Raw genomic sequence first — 14,439 nt, 5'->3', positions numbered from 1 at the left:
TTTTTTTTTTTTTTTTTTTTTTTTTTGGCTTCACATCATCTATGAACAATTTTAACCTTTTGTGAAATTGAGGATTTAATTGGAGAAAAAAAAAACAATACAAAGAGATAAGTTGAAACTCTTAAAACATAAGAAATTGAAATATGCTATAGATATATTCAAACATCTGGCTATAGAGTTGATGCTTAGTTTGTTTTTGTCCTTCAGATTGGTATTCATGATGAAAGTTAGAATTGAAATGAACATTAGATTTTCCGATTCGTTGTTTGAAGTTAATTAGGTTTCAATGTTTCAGGTTTTGCCCGTGATGATAATGGGTGCGTTCATACCCGGCCTTAGACGAAAGTATCCAGCTCACGAATATGTTTCGGCTGTACTTTTGGTTGTGGGTTTGATCATCTTCACATTAGCAGATGCACAAACATCTCCGAACTTCAGTATTCTTGGTGTGATCATGATATCGGGCGCTCTAATCATGGATTCGTTTCTTGGTAATTTGCAAGAAGCCATCTTTACCATGAATCCCGAAACGACACAGGTGTGGATCCTCATGTGCTATATTCTTGTTTCTGTGGTTGTTTACATGTGATAATAAATTAATTCCAAAGTAACCAAACAGATGGAGATGCTGTTTTGTTCGACTGTCGTTGGCTTGCCTTTCTTGATCCCGCCCATGCTTTTGACAGGAGAATTGTTTAAAGCATGGACTTCTTGTTCTCAGGTAACAGTTAGCTCTCTCTCTGTCTCTCCCATTTTCACCGCCTAATTTGCTGAGGAAATACACGTTCTGAGAATACAATACGACGTATTATGCAGCACAAATACGTATACGGAGTGTTGGTTTTTGAAGCCATGGCAACCTACATAGGCCAAGTCTCTGTTCTTTCACTCATTGCCCTATTTGGGGCAGCTACCACAGCCATGGTAAATATTCACTTCTTAAAACCTATGTCACTTTACTTGCCACTCCTACATGTGCTAAGTTATGGAGTTTTCAATGCTCTTTCAAGCATCTCATAAATGTCCATAGCTTTTTCTTTCATCCATGCCTCTCAGTTTCAGCATTCCAAAGAGGATATGATCATTGAATCTAATTGAGTGCATCTGTTGAATTATGATCCAAGTCTTAGTTTAATCATGAACTTTCCTATTAGTTTTCTCTAATCCTTAAATTTTCAAAATATTGTCACAAAACGCCGCATAAAAGTCGTTTGAAATCTCGACGTCTAAGGCCTCATTTGATAACCATGTGATTTTTTGTTCTTGGTAAGCGATTGTAGAGAAAATGTGAGAAAATAAACACAATTTCAAAATGCATCATACGGGGCTTTAAAAGACGTGTCTACATTAAATTTCCTAGGACTATTAATGATTGAGAATAGGATTGAAATTTTGAATTATTATGATCCTACTAACACCTCAAAACAATTGAATTCTGTCACAGATAACAACAGCTAGAAAGGCAGTGACATTACTTCTATCTTACTTGATATTCACAAAGCCATTAAGTGAACAACATGCGACGGGTCTACTACTCATAGGGATGGGGATCACACTGAAGCTCTTACCCGATTACAAGCCGAAAAACAGAGCTTTTCCGAGTACCGAGAGTTCAAGACCTGCTAACATTGACAATGAAATGGCAGCACATCAAATAAGAAGCGAAAAAGATGAAGAAAGAAGGCCATTGGTTTAAATTAGGATCCTATTTATTGTTCTTATTTCCAACTTTCAATTTATAAATGCAAGATGGATGCACTTTCAACCATACGGTTCCAAGATATTACCTAAGATTTCCTGTCTCAAACTTCTAAATTGTCTGATCAAAACAATGAAAAGATAACTTATAGAACATAATTTAACCAAAGGCCCAGCTCAAGATTAAAGATGTTCACTAGAGAAATTGTGGTCTACAAAAAAAACTCCTATTAATTTCAATGGTAGTAACTAACAAATTAAATTAAGCAGCAACAAAAAACGACTTACAGAACAGGAAGACTTTGGAGATGCAATGAAAGCAAGCTATGAGTTCCTCGTTGAACCATGTTTTGCTTAATCAACTATAGGTGCAGCATCAAAGGCTTCTCTTGCTTCAAGTACATCAATGCTATATCGCTTGGAAAGAAGTTCAACTTGTTCAGAAAATGACTTGTTGCCATTATCACCTATGTGTTTGACCATTTGAGACCACCGCTTTCTACATATATCACCATCCCTATGCTCAAGCAGTTGGTCCCATTCCACATCTTCGATGGAGACAGCGTCCAAGCTGGACAGAGCATCGACAAGTCGGTAGTCATCGACATCTTCCCAATCACCCTCAGCAACCATTGGTGACGTTAACTGGCGATACCATTTCATGCAGCAAAGAGCATTTGATCTCGTGGCCAACTTGTCGCTAATTGCTCCCCAGCAGATGTTGTCACGTAGCATTCCGTGCTTGGATATTTTTTCTTCGGAAGCCTTGTTTCGCAGGTCTGTGTTAACTAGATCAAATAATTTCTGGTACTCGTCTTGTGTCCAACGTCCTTTCTTCATATTGGTGAGTTTTATTCGTCGCCATGTATCTTTCACATGAAACCTATGTTTTCCAAGAGCATCAGCCAATCCTTTCCAATCCGATCCATATTTTTCATGAAACTTTCGGACAATTTCATATTCCTCGGGTGTCCATTTACGCGACTCGTCCCTTTCAAACAAGATGTGAGCTCTATAGTATACACTCAAATAAGGTCTGTAAGGTAAGGATTTTCCTATGTCCTTCCAACAATTTTTCAGTTCAGGAAACTCCCTACATTTAAGAACCTTTTTGAGACCTTCATCGCCAAGCCCGTGTTCATGAATGTATTGCATGACAGCCGTTTTAACTATCTCATCTTCTTCTTTGGAAAACCGCTTGCCTCTTATTAAACCATCATCTTCTTGCTTAGTATTTTTTCTACTTTTGCCATCATCTTCTTGCTTAGTTTTTTTTCTGCTTTTGCCATCAGCTATTGGAAAAATCTCAACATCTTCTGAAAATCTGACTTTCTTAGATGATCCCTTGGGAGAAGGTCGTTCAGAAGGACCAACAACGTCCTCGTTCTCTGTCAATCCTGCTCCTCCTTCACAAACCTTCTCTTGTGATGCACCTTCAACATTCTTAGTTTTCTTCTTCTTCTTCTCCTTCTTAATATGTAAAGAATTGTCTCTAGAATCCTCAGTTTTTTGTTTCTTTTTCTTCTTCTCCTTCCCTCCATCTGGCCCTCGTTTACGATTAGATGATCCCTCGGGAGAAAGTCTTTCAGAAGGACCACCAATGTCCTCGTTCTCCGTCAATCCTATTCCTCCTCCATGAACCTTTTCTTGTGATCCACCTTCAACATACTTGGTTTTCTTCCTCTTTTTCTCCTCCTTAATATGTGAAGAACTTTCTTTAGAATCCTCAGTTTTTTGTTTCTTTTTCTTTTTCATCTTCTCCTTCCCTCCATCTGGCCCTCTTTCATAATTAGATGATCCCTTGGGAGAAAGTCTTTCAGAGGGATCACCAATGTCCTCGTTCTCTGTCAATCCATCTCCTCCTTCATGAACATTTTCTTGTGATCCACCCTCAACATACTTAGTTTTCTTCTTCTTCTTCTCCTTCTTAATATATAAAGAATTGTCTCTAGAATCCTCAGTTTTTTGTTTCTTTTTCTTCTTCTCCTTCCCTCCATCTGACCCTCTTTCACAATTATCTCCATCAATGCCCTCAGACAACTTAGCTTTTTTCTTCTTTTGCTTTTCCATTTCCTTGTCGTTCTTTACGCAAGTTTCTGTCTCGGTTTCTATTTCTTCATTCTTTGCCCACGGTTCTGTCTCAGATTCTGTCTCTTCTTTTTGCTCGTTCTTATGGGTTTTATGTTCTTTCTTCCTCTTCTTTTTCTTCTTCTCTACGTCATTCTTTTTATCTGGACCATCAGGCCACTTAGTCTTTTCTGACCTTTGCATCTGCATTTTGTCATGAGTCACATCTTCATCTTGAGCAAACAATTCTGGAGTTGTCATCTAATACAAGAATATAAATGTGTGAGCAAGTAAAAAATAATAGCAACAACAACAATAATAATGATATGTATCTACATCTACATCTATCTATACTTCACATAAAAGTGCCGAAAATGGAGAATCTTTAGGTTCCCTTTAAGCCCTCCACACTTGGGACTAATTATCCTAAATATTTTCTTTAACTTTGTAAATCAAGTACATGAGTACAGAGTCTATAGACAAGCTCTTATTACCAGTAAACTCGAAGAAACATTGTTTATTGCATTATTTAAATTTTTTTATAAGAAAAAAATTCAATGATACATGAAACTACAAAAGAGGCAGAGACCCTCTATAGGGAGATTTACAAAAGATTTCTCCAATTGAAAAGGAGGGAGATTGTGATGTGATGAGAAAGAAGAGAACATCTTCATCAAGCCACAACCCTGTTAACTATAGCATCAAAAACCTACTAAAGGAGTATTCCTTATCCTGGAAAATTCCCAAATGTTCCAGAAATATGCACTAATAAAATTCTACCAAAGATGCTTCTTATCTCTTTTGGAGGGATGACCTCCTAAAGTAAGCGAGAGAAGTAGCTTAAGATCATCTGGCAGTGTTGTTTGCCATTGAAAGATTAACAGTAAATGGTTCCAGAATGCCTTTGCAAATTCACAATTAATCAGGAGGTGAGGTTGTGTTTCTGAACTATGTTTGCAAGTAGAACACCACTGTGGAGATAGATTCCAAGTGAGGCATCCTTCTTTGAAACTTGTCATTCGTGTTGATGGCCTTGTAGGAGAGTTTCCGGGTTTCTTAGGGTCGATCTTTCCATATCACTACCCTAAACTCAGTTTCTCAACTGACAAGCTTGTTATTCTTTCATTTTTATCGATAAAAGCGTGGTTTAAATAAAGTTGTGGTGAAGCATTGCTATTTGTAGGAGAAAGATCGTGCAAAAGGGAGCTGATGGTAAATGTTCAATTTGGCTGCAACTTCCAAAAGCACTAGCTAATCCTTTGTGATAGAGTGACCGAATCTAAACTTGCAGCAGGGGTGCATAATCCTCAATCTCAACATCTATCTGGTTTCTTCTTAGTCCAAGGTTTCATCATTCAGCATGCCACATATCTTTAACTGCCCCTTCTTCACTAAGAGAGAGATAAAAATAAAAGGAAATTTTCTTCCCTCGGCCAGATATCTTTCCAAAAGGAAGTGTTTGCTCCATCACCAATTATGTATGTCAATCAATCATGTATGAGGGAGCAGAAATTCAGAATGGTTTTCCATTGACCTTTGGCGGTGTTAAGGGAAGGACTTCCCAGTTTTGCGTTGCGAGATCGCATTGGTTAATAGGAGGGAGACAATTTCAGTTTAAAAATAAAAAAGTAAGAAGAACTAATTGTCTTCTATCCAACTACAATCTACGAATATATAAATCTATCCAACTACAATCTATAAAAATAAAAAGTTCTTCGGTCAATCCAAATAACTCTTACAAGTTAGGAATTAGAACAAAATTGAATGACAGATTATTTCAACCAATTCTCTGATAAATAAAGAAGAAATGCTGAAAACTTCAACATGTCAATTTTCAGCAGAGACCAAAGAAATATACAGATAGCCTCGATTGCCAGATCTGCAACAAATCTATTCAGCAAGATCAAAAAAATATACAGATAGCCTCGACTGATAGATATATGCAACAAAGCAAAAGGCAGTTCGAAAAGAAAACGCATATTGCCGCGAGGTTTTGTTCGTTGCTATTCACAACTACTCACTATTGCTATTAAGAAAAGAGAAAAACAAAAACAAATCCTCCATTCTTTCATTAGACAAGTTCTAATTTGTGTTCATCAGGAGAGACGAAAAGCATAGACGTAACTCGGGAGAATACTAGTGACAACAAGAGAGTAGACAGTGCAAATGAAACTCACTAGGAGGAGGCTGCGGAAGAAACACGGCGGCGGCAGCACTGAAATGGAGGAGGAGATAGCGGCGACACCTGCGCTCCTGCAACGAAGGATGAGACGGCGTGAAGAATGGTGGAGGAAGTGAGAAGAACGGTATTAGGGATTCCACATTTTATTTATTTTTAGACAAAATAATTTAAAATATATTTAGTTTATTTCATTAATATTCTTAATTTAAAATATTTCAAATGATTTTTCCAAAACACAATTTCCATTAAAATGAATTATACAATACAAAAATTTATTCAATAATATTTAAAAATTTAAAAAATATACTACGCTAAATAATAATAATAAGTAAATAAATAAATAAAATCCAACCCCAAATAAAATGGACTAACCCACGAGAAAAATCGAGCAGAGAATATGGGCCCAAGTTCCCTAGTCAGCTTTATATGTGTTGGGTGATGAATGTCCCACGTCAGCTAATTTAGGGAATGATCATAAGTTTATAATCAAAGAATACTCTTTTCATCCTCTAAATAGATAATTTTATCCATATATTTACAATAAAAATTTTAATTTTATTTTTTAAATATAATATTAAAATTGAAGAGTATATTTTTATTAAGATAAAAATATAAAATTTAGGGTTTTTTTTAAATAATTTTGTCTATTATTTTTGTTTGCATGGATGAAATAATTGTGCCCACAAATTAGGATCTACCTCTTATCCAAGAAAAGAAACAAATTTAATTTTCCATATTTTTTCCATTTCCAATTATCCGCATAATTTTTTTTGTAAAATTGAATGGCATCCGGAGGCCATTCCGGCGAGCTTCCCGAAGTTCTGGTTCTAGGGTTTCCATGGGTCTTACCCTCTCTGGAATCCCAATTCTCCAACAGATTTCATTTCCTTAAACCATCCAATTCCGACCTTCCTTTACTCCAATTCCTCTCTTCTTTCGCCCAATCCGCCCGAGCCCTGCTCATCCCCGGCGGCGGCATCCAACTCACCTCCGCCATTCTCGACTGCCTCCCCGCGCTCAAGCTCGTCGTCACTACCAGCACTGGCCTCGACCACCTCGACTTGCCGGAATTACGCCGCCGTGAAATCGATATCGCCTATGCTGGAAACTTGTTCACTCAAGATGTCGCCGATTTGGCGGTTGGATTACTGATCGATGTTCTTATGAAAGTTTCGGCTGGTGATCGGTTCGTGAAGCAGGGGATTTGGCCTTCCAAACGGAAATTTTCCCTCGGATTAAAGGTCCTATTATTTATTTATTTTTAAAAGCTAAAGCATTTTAAATTTTGTTTAAATAAAAAATATATATAGTTAGTTCTAAAAATACCCTTAAAAATAAACTTTAGTTAGAGTTTTTAAAAATAAAAATAAAAAAAAAAGTTAGTATACCGATGAAAACCATTTATATCTCCATTTTTAATTTTAAGGTAGTTTTGAAAATTCCTAGGTATTTTTTAAACTGTACGACACGTCTATCTACGCCTAGTGTATTAGGGTATTAACAGTTGTTATTTTTGAAAACTCCTAGGTATTTTTGGAACACGTCTAATCTGTCTATCTACACCTCGTGTATTAGGGTACTAACGGATGTTATTTTTTAAAATTCCTAGGTATTTTTGAAACACGTATGACTCGTCTATCTACACTTGGTGTATTACGGTATTAACAGTTGTTACTTTTTAGAACTCTTAGGTATTTTTGAAACACGTCTAATGTGTCTATCTACACCTCGTGTATTAGGGTACTAACGGATGTTATTTTTAAAAATTTATAGGTATTTTTGTAACACGTATGACCTGTCTATCTACCCCTGGTGTATTAGTGTATTAATCGTTGTTATTTTTGAAAACTCCTAGGTATTTTTTAAACACGTCTAATCCGTCTATCTACACCTCGTGTATTAGGATACTAATGTCTGTCTATCTACACCTCATGTATTAGGGTACTAACGATTGTTATTTTTTTAAATTTCTAGGTATTTTTGAAACACGTCTAACCCGTCTATCTACACCTCGTGTACTAGGGTACCAACGGTTGTTATTTCTTAAAAATCTTAGGTATTTTTTAAACATATCTAACTTGTCTATCTAGACCTCATATATTAAGATATTTTTTTTAACACGTCTAATCTGTCTTTCTACACCTCATGTATTAGGGTACTGACGGTTGTTACTTTTGAAAATTTCTAGGTATTTTTGAAACACTTCTGACTCTAGAGTACTAACCATCCGAGACGTGGAATTTTAAAATTTAAATTTACTATCGAAAAATGACCGAAACATAAAATTTTAGTTCGTTCGAGTGATATTTTAAGGTTATAAATGATTGACAGTTAAGCGGCAAGCAAATTGGGATAGTTGGATTGGGGAAAATAGGCACAGAAGTAGCCAAAAGGCTGGAGGGTTTTGGGTGCAGAATCTCATACAACTCAAGAACCAAAAAGCCATTAGTACCATACTCCTACTATTCCAATGTACATGAACTTGCAGCCAACTGTGAAGCCCTCATCATTTGCTGCGGCTTAACGGCCGAAACCCGACATATGATCGACAGGGACGTGATGGTTGCGTTAGGCAAAGATGGAGTGATAGTCAACGTCGGCCGAGGGGCGATCGTCGACGAGACCGAGCTGGTTCGACGCTTGATTCAAGGGGAGCTTGGAGGAGCTGGGCTGGATGTGTTTGAGAATGAACCTGAAGTTCCTGAAGAGCTGTTTAATCTTGATAATGTTGTGTTGTCGCCTCATGTTGCTGTCTTAACAACTGAATCTATGGTGGGATTGACTCAATTGGTGGTCGAGAACTTGGAGGCGTTTTTCTCGAACAAGCCTTTGGTGACTCCGTTCGAGGATTATTCGAGTTGAACGGTATAAAAATGTTTTTGAATTTTAGACGTTTAAAGCTTCGTTTTAGTCATTGAACTTTTCGATCGTTTCAAACAGTTATAATTGTGTCGTAGATGATGTACTATATGCTCACTACAACATATCCGAGATTTTGTGACTCGGGAAACTTGTCACCCACATTTTGTGACGTTTTTTAGTTTTTTTTAATCGACCATAAAAAAGGGTACTAACATTTGACGAGAAAAACAAGTTGAGCTTAAGGTTTATAGGTCAATTTTAGATCCTGTAACGGATCGGACCTATAGTTTACCGATTAGCATTGCCACTCAACTTGATGCTCGTGCATGACATGTTTTTCTGTTTCTATGCTGCGTAATTATGCATCGGACCCTTCACAAGTGATAAAATATAAAGTACCATCCTTAGAGATAAGAAGGAATGAAAACGTCCTACCCTTAACGGCCTGGAGAATTATACAGGGTAAAGTCCAAAAGCTTTGAGAATCTCACTATGAGTTTTTTGTGACTTTTCTCCGTAATTAAGAACGGAAATCTTAAACTTTTCATGAAAGTTCCCGAACATTCAATTTTGTATTTAATACATTAACGACACATTTAATTTTTTTAACTCATCAATCAATTACAATAAATTTAAAAATTTAAAATTTATTAGATAAATCTTAAAATTTATATTATATATATATATATTTTTAAAGTTTATAAATTTTAATTTATTATGTATTTTTTTTTCTCTCAAAGATATTATCATAGTCAACCAATATTATTAAGTAAATAAAAATAAATAATTTCCGTACCATAATCACGTGTTATGGAAAATTTTAAAAATAACTCACACGTGTATGCACGTGCCAGTATATTCGTTTTCTTAATAACGGGGATTTCCTTTTATAGAATAATAATAAATGAAAAAATAAATATTCCCGGGAAAATGACGGGTCGCGGACTCATAGCCGCCGCAGAGAAATTGGGCATTTTCTCATCCATTCATTGGCCTCTCTCTTTCTCCCTTCCTTCTTCCCATCCCATCAATGGCGGACCACGATCTCACCTCGCCGCTGCTCCCCGCCGAGCCCTCAGACGGCGTCGAGGTGATGCTCAGAATCGAAGACGACGACGGCGGTCCACCGGAGCAGATCAATAATCAGAACGGAAACCATCACGATCATCCTCGATTATACTGTCGCAATCCTTTTGCCTTTCTTGGCTCTGATGGATTCTCCGTTCCCGAGTCGACAACGGTCGATCCGTTTCGGAATAACACGCCGAGTATCGATGGGGTTTATGAGTGGGTTAAGATTGTGGTTTGCATACCTATTGCGCTTGTACGTCTTGTTCTGTTTGGGCTATGTCTTTTGGTTGGATATTTAGCCACTAAGGCGGCGCTTCACGGGTGGAAGGATAAGGAGAATCCGATGCCGAAGTGGAGGCGTAGGCTTATGGGAGTTACGAGGCTTTGCGGGCGGTGTATTCTCTTTTCTTTTGGGTGAGACATGCTTCTGGTTCTTGTTTGAATTTCATCTATTTATACTGAATTTCAATTTTGCTGTGTTTGTTGGCATTCTTAACGACGATCTGTCCTTATTCAATTGCTGCTGTATTTGCATTGTAGCTATACTATCATCTCTCGATGTGTTGGCTATTTTGTATGTTATCTAAACTTCATTTGAAGATTATTGCAAGTTATTGGAATGAGTAGTGGATTAATAAATTTCTGAAATAAAAATGACTAGAATTCTCTCGTCAAGTCCTAAAATCTTACTGGATGTCTTTGAATTTATTAATACTTTCAAGCAAAACATAAGAGGAAAAGGAAAATTTCTTGCACGGGTTCTGTTTGATTGGTTATCTCTTCTGTTGAGCGCAGACTATGTTAATTTATATATAATGTTGTTTGTCTACTACTATTTTTCTAATTTAATGATTATCTTTTGTTTGTCTTTCTTCCTCTGCTTCAGATATCAATGGATAACAAGAAAAGGGAAGCCTGCTCCAAGGGAAATTGCTCCAATTATTGTATCAAATCATGTATCTTATATAGAACCTATCTTTTATTTTTATGAGTTATTTCCAACTATGGTCGCAGCTGAATCCCATGATTCCATTCCCTTTGTTGGGACCATTATCAGAGCTATGCAGGTCATTTCATGGCCTTTACCACTCGATTAACTCTTTCCAAGTAAAGATGCATTACCTAATTGAATACCTGATAAATGTTCATAATCAGTGTTTTTAAAGCTCGTTGTGGGCTATTACTGCTAGGTGGAAAAAAAAAAATTGGTTTTTTATTTTTAAAATGAGACAGACAATAGAAAAATATAAATAACTTATGTATGTACAACAAAAGTAGTATCAAGAATAATAAGATGATGAGAAGCTGTAGAGATTTTATTTGAGATTGATGGGGAAAATGAATATTTTTAAAGAATATTCATGAGTTTCTTCAAGTTAAAAAGATTTAAATTTGGCTTGAGGGGCCAAGGCACACACCAGAAGCCTGAGGCATGCCTTCATTAAGGGAGCCTCGCTTCTTTGATGTGAGGTGTAGGGGCCGGGCCTAGGACTTATGCACCTGACATCTTAAAACAATGTTCATAATTAAGTAGGTCATCTAGTTATTAAATGCTGTACATTAATTTATTGTTTACATTTCTCAGGTGATATATGTAGATAGGTTTTCACCTACATCAAAGAAGCATGCTATTAGTGAAATAAAGGTAAAAAGTTTCTGTAACTTTTACATGTACTTATACATCACTTTGTGTATAATACCCATGTTGATGAGCATTGTTGTATGAGACATTGTTTATTGACTTGGGGCTTTAATAAAAAAAATTCTTATTTCTTTTGAGAATAAAAACGTTTGGTGTGTGCTTCAATAAGGGCCCTTAGCTTCCAGGTCTTCTTTGTATTACAATGGTTGGTGAATCACTTTTGAATCATTTTGTTTACAATTTCTCATTAAAAATTTTGAAGCACCTCTTTATTTGATTACTTACAAGTTGCATTATATTTTATATAAATAATGCATCTAGTTTTAGTTAAAGTATTATTTTTTTAAACTATGGTCAAAACTTGTACACTTGGTTTATTACGAGGGCATGGTGAATGAATGATCTAGTATCCCTTCCCATTTTTTTCTTGTTTGATTATCGACTTGGATCAACATGTTAAGATCTTTGATAGAAAACTATGCTTTCAAGGATGTGAAAACAGAGAAAGGCTTCTTGCAATAGATTTCCAAGAGTTCTGTTATTTCCAGAGGGAACCACTACAAATGGAAGGTCTCTTATTTCTTTTCAACTTGGTGCTTTTCTTCCTGGTTATTCAATCCAACCTGTCGTTGTTCGTTATCCTCATGTTCACTTTGACCAATCATGGTAGGTTCCCATTGCTCATTTAATTTTTTTCATTTAGTGCCAACTCTATATCTTACTGTGTTGTTTGTGAAATTCTATTTTGCCTAGGGGATTTGTTTCTTTGCCAAAGCTCATGATTAGAATGTTCATGCAATTTCACAATTACTTGGAGGTATTCTTTTTTCTATGGTTTTTTGTATCCTGCATCTGTTAAAAAACTTTTGATTTCATTTGATCTAGGCAATGTTAAAGTCACATTTTATTATCTGACCAGGTTGAGTATCTTCCTGTTATTTCACCGCGATATAATGGAAAAGAAAGCACTCTTGAATTTGCTAAGAGAGTAAGGTTCTACTTATCTGAGTTCATAATTTCTTTTTTTACTTTCTTGTACTTTCTTGTTCATCTTCATTCTCGATCTTTCTCCACTGGCAATCCTATGGAAGTGAGAGTATGTGTACTAAAAGTGTTGTTGAGGCAAGACCACGCGCTCGCCTATGAGGCGTAGTGAGCGAGATAAGGCGTTAGAAAAGAGTGCATGTTATTTTTCCTCATGACTAACAGATGGCTTCGAATAAATATAATTCTGGCACAATCTTCTTTCCTGACTAAAGACGACTTAATTTCTCCATGACAAATGCTAGTTGTATTTGAACCTTGTGTTGTCTGATCGTTAATCATAACAATGTTCCTCATATTTAAAGACAAAATGTCCCTACTTTTTTTTAGCCTGAATATGTCCATTTCTCATAATTATTTAATTAATTAGTGTTGTTAATGTTTTTATGCATTAAAAGGATATATTTTTTTTTACTTACTGTTGTTGTAGATTGGATTTATTTAGTATTTTATTAAGTGCACCTTCCTTCACTCAAGCGGCACCTTTTTGTTGCCTCTCTCCTTGAGATGATTAGGAAATTTATTACCTTAAAGTGTTCCTTGGAGTTTTTAAATTTCTCTCACTAAAACCATCAGTCTGAACAACTTTCTCTCTGCATATTGACACTATCTCAGATCGCCAATTCCTTAATTCTTGTTAAAAGCAGCTATCATCTCATTTTTAATGCTCCTAACTCTTCTTTACCCTGCACTTCCAAGTTCCAGTTTGTTTTGGATGAATATAGCTCCCTTTGAATCTTGTACTGCACTTTCCTTACTCGAGGATTTGAACATTGATTCAAATTAAGGTGGTTAATCGATAAATTTCAAGACCTAAAAGAATCGAGGATACTTGAACATGGATAAAAAGTACTCATATAAGTTCATAACTAAGGCTTATTGCCTAATAGGGTGGAGAACCACTTGGGAAGTGGACGGTGTGTATGTTGGAATTATTTTTTACTTAATCAAATTCTAGTACATGTCTTTTATAACCTAATAACTTATTTGCTTGGTTACTTATTCTATTTTGCACAGTTCAATATTTTTTCTTGTTGAGAATTGAAAAATTATTCGTGCAGACTAGCCTTGCAATGGCCACTGCTCTAAATGTTGTCCAAACGGCTCACTCATATGGAGATTTAATGCTTCTAACCAAGGCTGCCGAGGCAAATCAAGTATGTATATATTTTTTTTCTTTCTAATGTTGCATTTAATATCTTTGTTCTCCCCAATAATTCACATTTTACTCTTGTGCTTCTCTTTGAACCTTTTTCTACAAGAAACATCGAAGATATAATAAACAAAAAACTGGAAAGACAGCCCAAGGGCCAGGGGATGAGGGCCTCCCCCGCCCAAGGAAACCACTACAAAATGCCTTCCAATCAAGAAAAATGGAAGTGAGAGGATAGTAACAGTAGTGCTTCCTTTAGACCTTTTTCAACACATATTTTTCTACATTATTGATATAAGCAACTTTCAGTAGTTTGTGAAAAAAAAAAATTAATTTGGTACATACCGTTTAAATGTGAATGATGGATCTGGTTTACTATGCACCACCTACCCAGGGGTTTCAACTTGATTAGATCTACAATACATGTGCGGCCATGTTATGTTCTTGGTGATGTTAATGGTCTTTATGGTTTTGTTTTACTTTCTTGTATCTTAGCATCTGCTGTTTATCTGGAATTATGCTTATATCTTAATTTTTTTTTTTTATATTTACCTTGCTGTGGTAACAATTTTGCAGGAGAGACCCTCTGATTATATGATTGAAATATCCAAGATAGACCAAGTGAGTCCTTTTGTTTATGTTCTTGACCTTCTGAAACGTCTCCTATATTTCACATACTTTTCTGATTGTGTATTACAATGGTTCCCCCCCCCCCCCCCC

General features: G+C 36.1%; 4 protein-coding genes across 8 annotated transcripts in view; 3 read left to right on the top strand and 1 right to left on the bottom strand.

The window, feature by feature from the left end:
- Positions 1–1,867, top strand: part of LOC111445350 (UDP-galactose/UDP-glucose transporter 2-like) — a 4,271-nt gene extending 2,404 nt beyond the window's left edge. The window contains exons 4-8 of one of the 2 annotated variants that reach the window (XM_023083687.1): positions 296–538; positions 620–721; positions 817–924; positions 1,445–1,749; positions 1,781–1,867. In XM_023083687.1, the coding sequence (XP_022939455.1) occupies positions 296–538; positions 620–721; positions 817–924; positions 1,445–1,696 (705 nt within the window). In that variant the 3' untranslated portion in view covers positions 1,697–1,749; positions 1,781–1,867. Of the gene's footprint in view, positions 1–295; positions 539–619; positions 722–816; positions 925–1,444; positions 1,752–1,780 lie in introns of those variants that run through there. The other variant, XM_023083694.1, reaches the window with a different exon arrangement.
- On the bottom strand, positions 1,314–6,083 carry LOC111445342 (RNA polymerase I termination factor). 4 transcript variants are annotated; one of them, XR_002710820.1, is made up of 3 exons: positions 5,943–6,083; positions 1,987–4,026; positions 1,314–1,619 (listed from the first exon to the last, which is right to left on the bottom strand). XR_002710820.1 is itself a non-coding variant. In XM_023083670.1 (2 exons), exon 2 carries the CDS (start codon positions 4,024–4,026, stop codon positions 2,053–2,055), a length of 1,974 nt encoding a protein of 657 aa, XP_022939438.1. In that variant the 5' UTR covers positions 5,903–6,080; the 3' UTR covers positions 1,726–2,052. The 4 variants fall into 4 exon arrangements, 1 of the variants encoding a protein (XP_022939438.1); XR_002710821.1 differs by having other exon boundaries at positions 1,314–1,622; positions 5,903–6,080; XR_002710819.1 differs by having other exon boundaries at positions 5,903–6,080.
- A 604-nt stretch (positions 6,084–6,687) lies between these two features.
- Positions 6,688–8,970, top strand: LOC111453830 (glyoxylate/hydroxypyruvate reductase HPR3-like). Its single transcript, XM_023095126.1, has 2 exons — positions 6,688–7,188; positions 8,279–8,970. Exons 1-2 carry the CDS (start codon positions 6,730–6,732, stop codon positions 8,807–8,809), a joined length of 990 nt encoding a protein of 329 aa, XP_022950894.1. The 5' UTR covers positions 6,688–6,729; the 3' UTR covers positions 8,810–8,970.
- An 801-nt stretch (positions 8,971–9,771) lies between these two features.
- The window catches only part of LOC111447995 (lysophospholipid acyltransferase LPEAT2-like), a 7,412-nt gene continuing 2,744 nt past the window's right edge, over positions 9,772–14,439 (top strand). Inside the window, exons 1-8 of the mRNA XM_023087428.1 lie at positions 9,772–10,294; positions 10,767–10,947; positions 11,466–11,525; positions 12,025–12,188; positions 12,276–12,339; positions 12,442–12,510; positions 13,628–13,723; positions 14,296–14,340. Coding sequence (XP_022943196.1) covers positions 9,840–10,294; positions 10,767–10,947; positions 11,466–11,525; positions 12,025–12,188; positions 12,276–12,339; positions 12,442–12,510; positions 13,628–13,723; positions 14,296–14,340 — 1,134 coding nt within the window. The 5' untranslated portion in view covers positions 9,772–9,839. The remainder of the gene's footprint in view (positions 10,295–10,766; positions 10,948–11,465; positions 11,526–12,024; positions 12,189–12,275; positions 12,340–12,441; positions 12,511–13,627; positions 13,724–14,295; positions 14,341–14,439) is intronic.

Source organism: Cucurbita moschata, unplaced genomic scaffold, assembly GCF_002738365.1.
Source record: "Cucurbita moschata cultivar Rifu unplaced genomic scaffold, Cmos_1.0 Cmo_Scf00001, whole genome shotgun sequence".
NCBI lineage: Eukaryota > Viridiplantae > Streptophyta > Magnoliopsida > Cucurbitales > Cucurbitaceae > Cucurbita > Cucurbita moschata.
Note: the sequence above shows the minus strand (reverse complement) of the source record. Positions and strands in the feature narration are given on the sequence as shown.

What these genes read in the sequence shown, in the direction of transcription:
- LOC111445342 (XM_023083670.1), bottom strand. Translation starts at nt 4,026, where the DNA reads ATGACAACTCCAGAATTGTTTGCTCAAGATGAAGATGTGACTCATGAC.
- LOC111453830 (XM_023095126.1), top strand. Translation starts at nt 6,730, where the DNA reads ATGGCATCCGGAGGCCATTCCGGCGAGCTTCCCGAAGTTCTGGTTCTA. An exon ending in AATTTTCCCTCGGATTAAAG is followed by an intron (nt 7,189 to 8,278) that starts GTCCTATTATTT and finishes AATGATTGACAG; the next exon opens with TTAAGCGGCAAGCAAATTGG.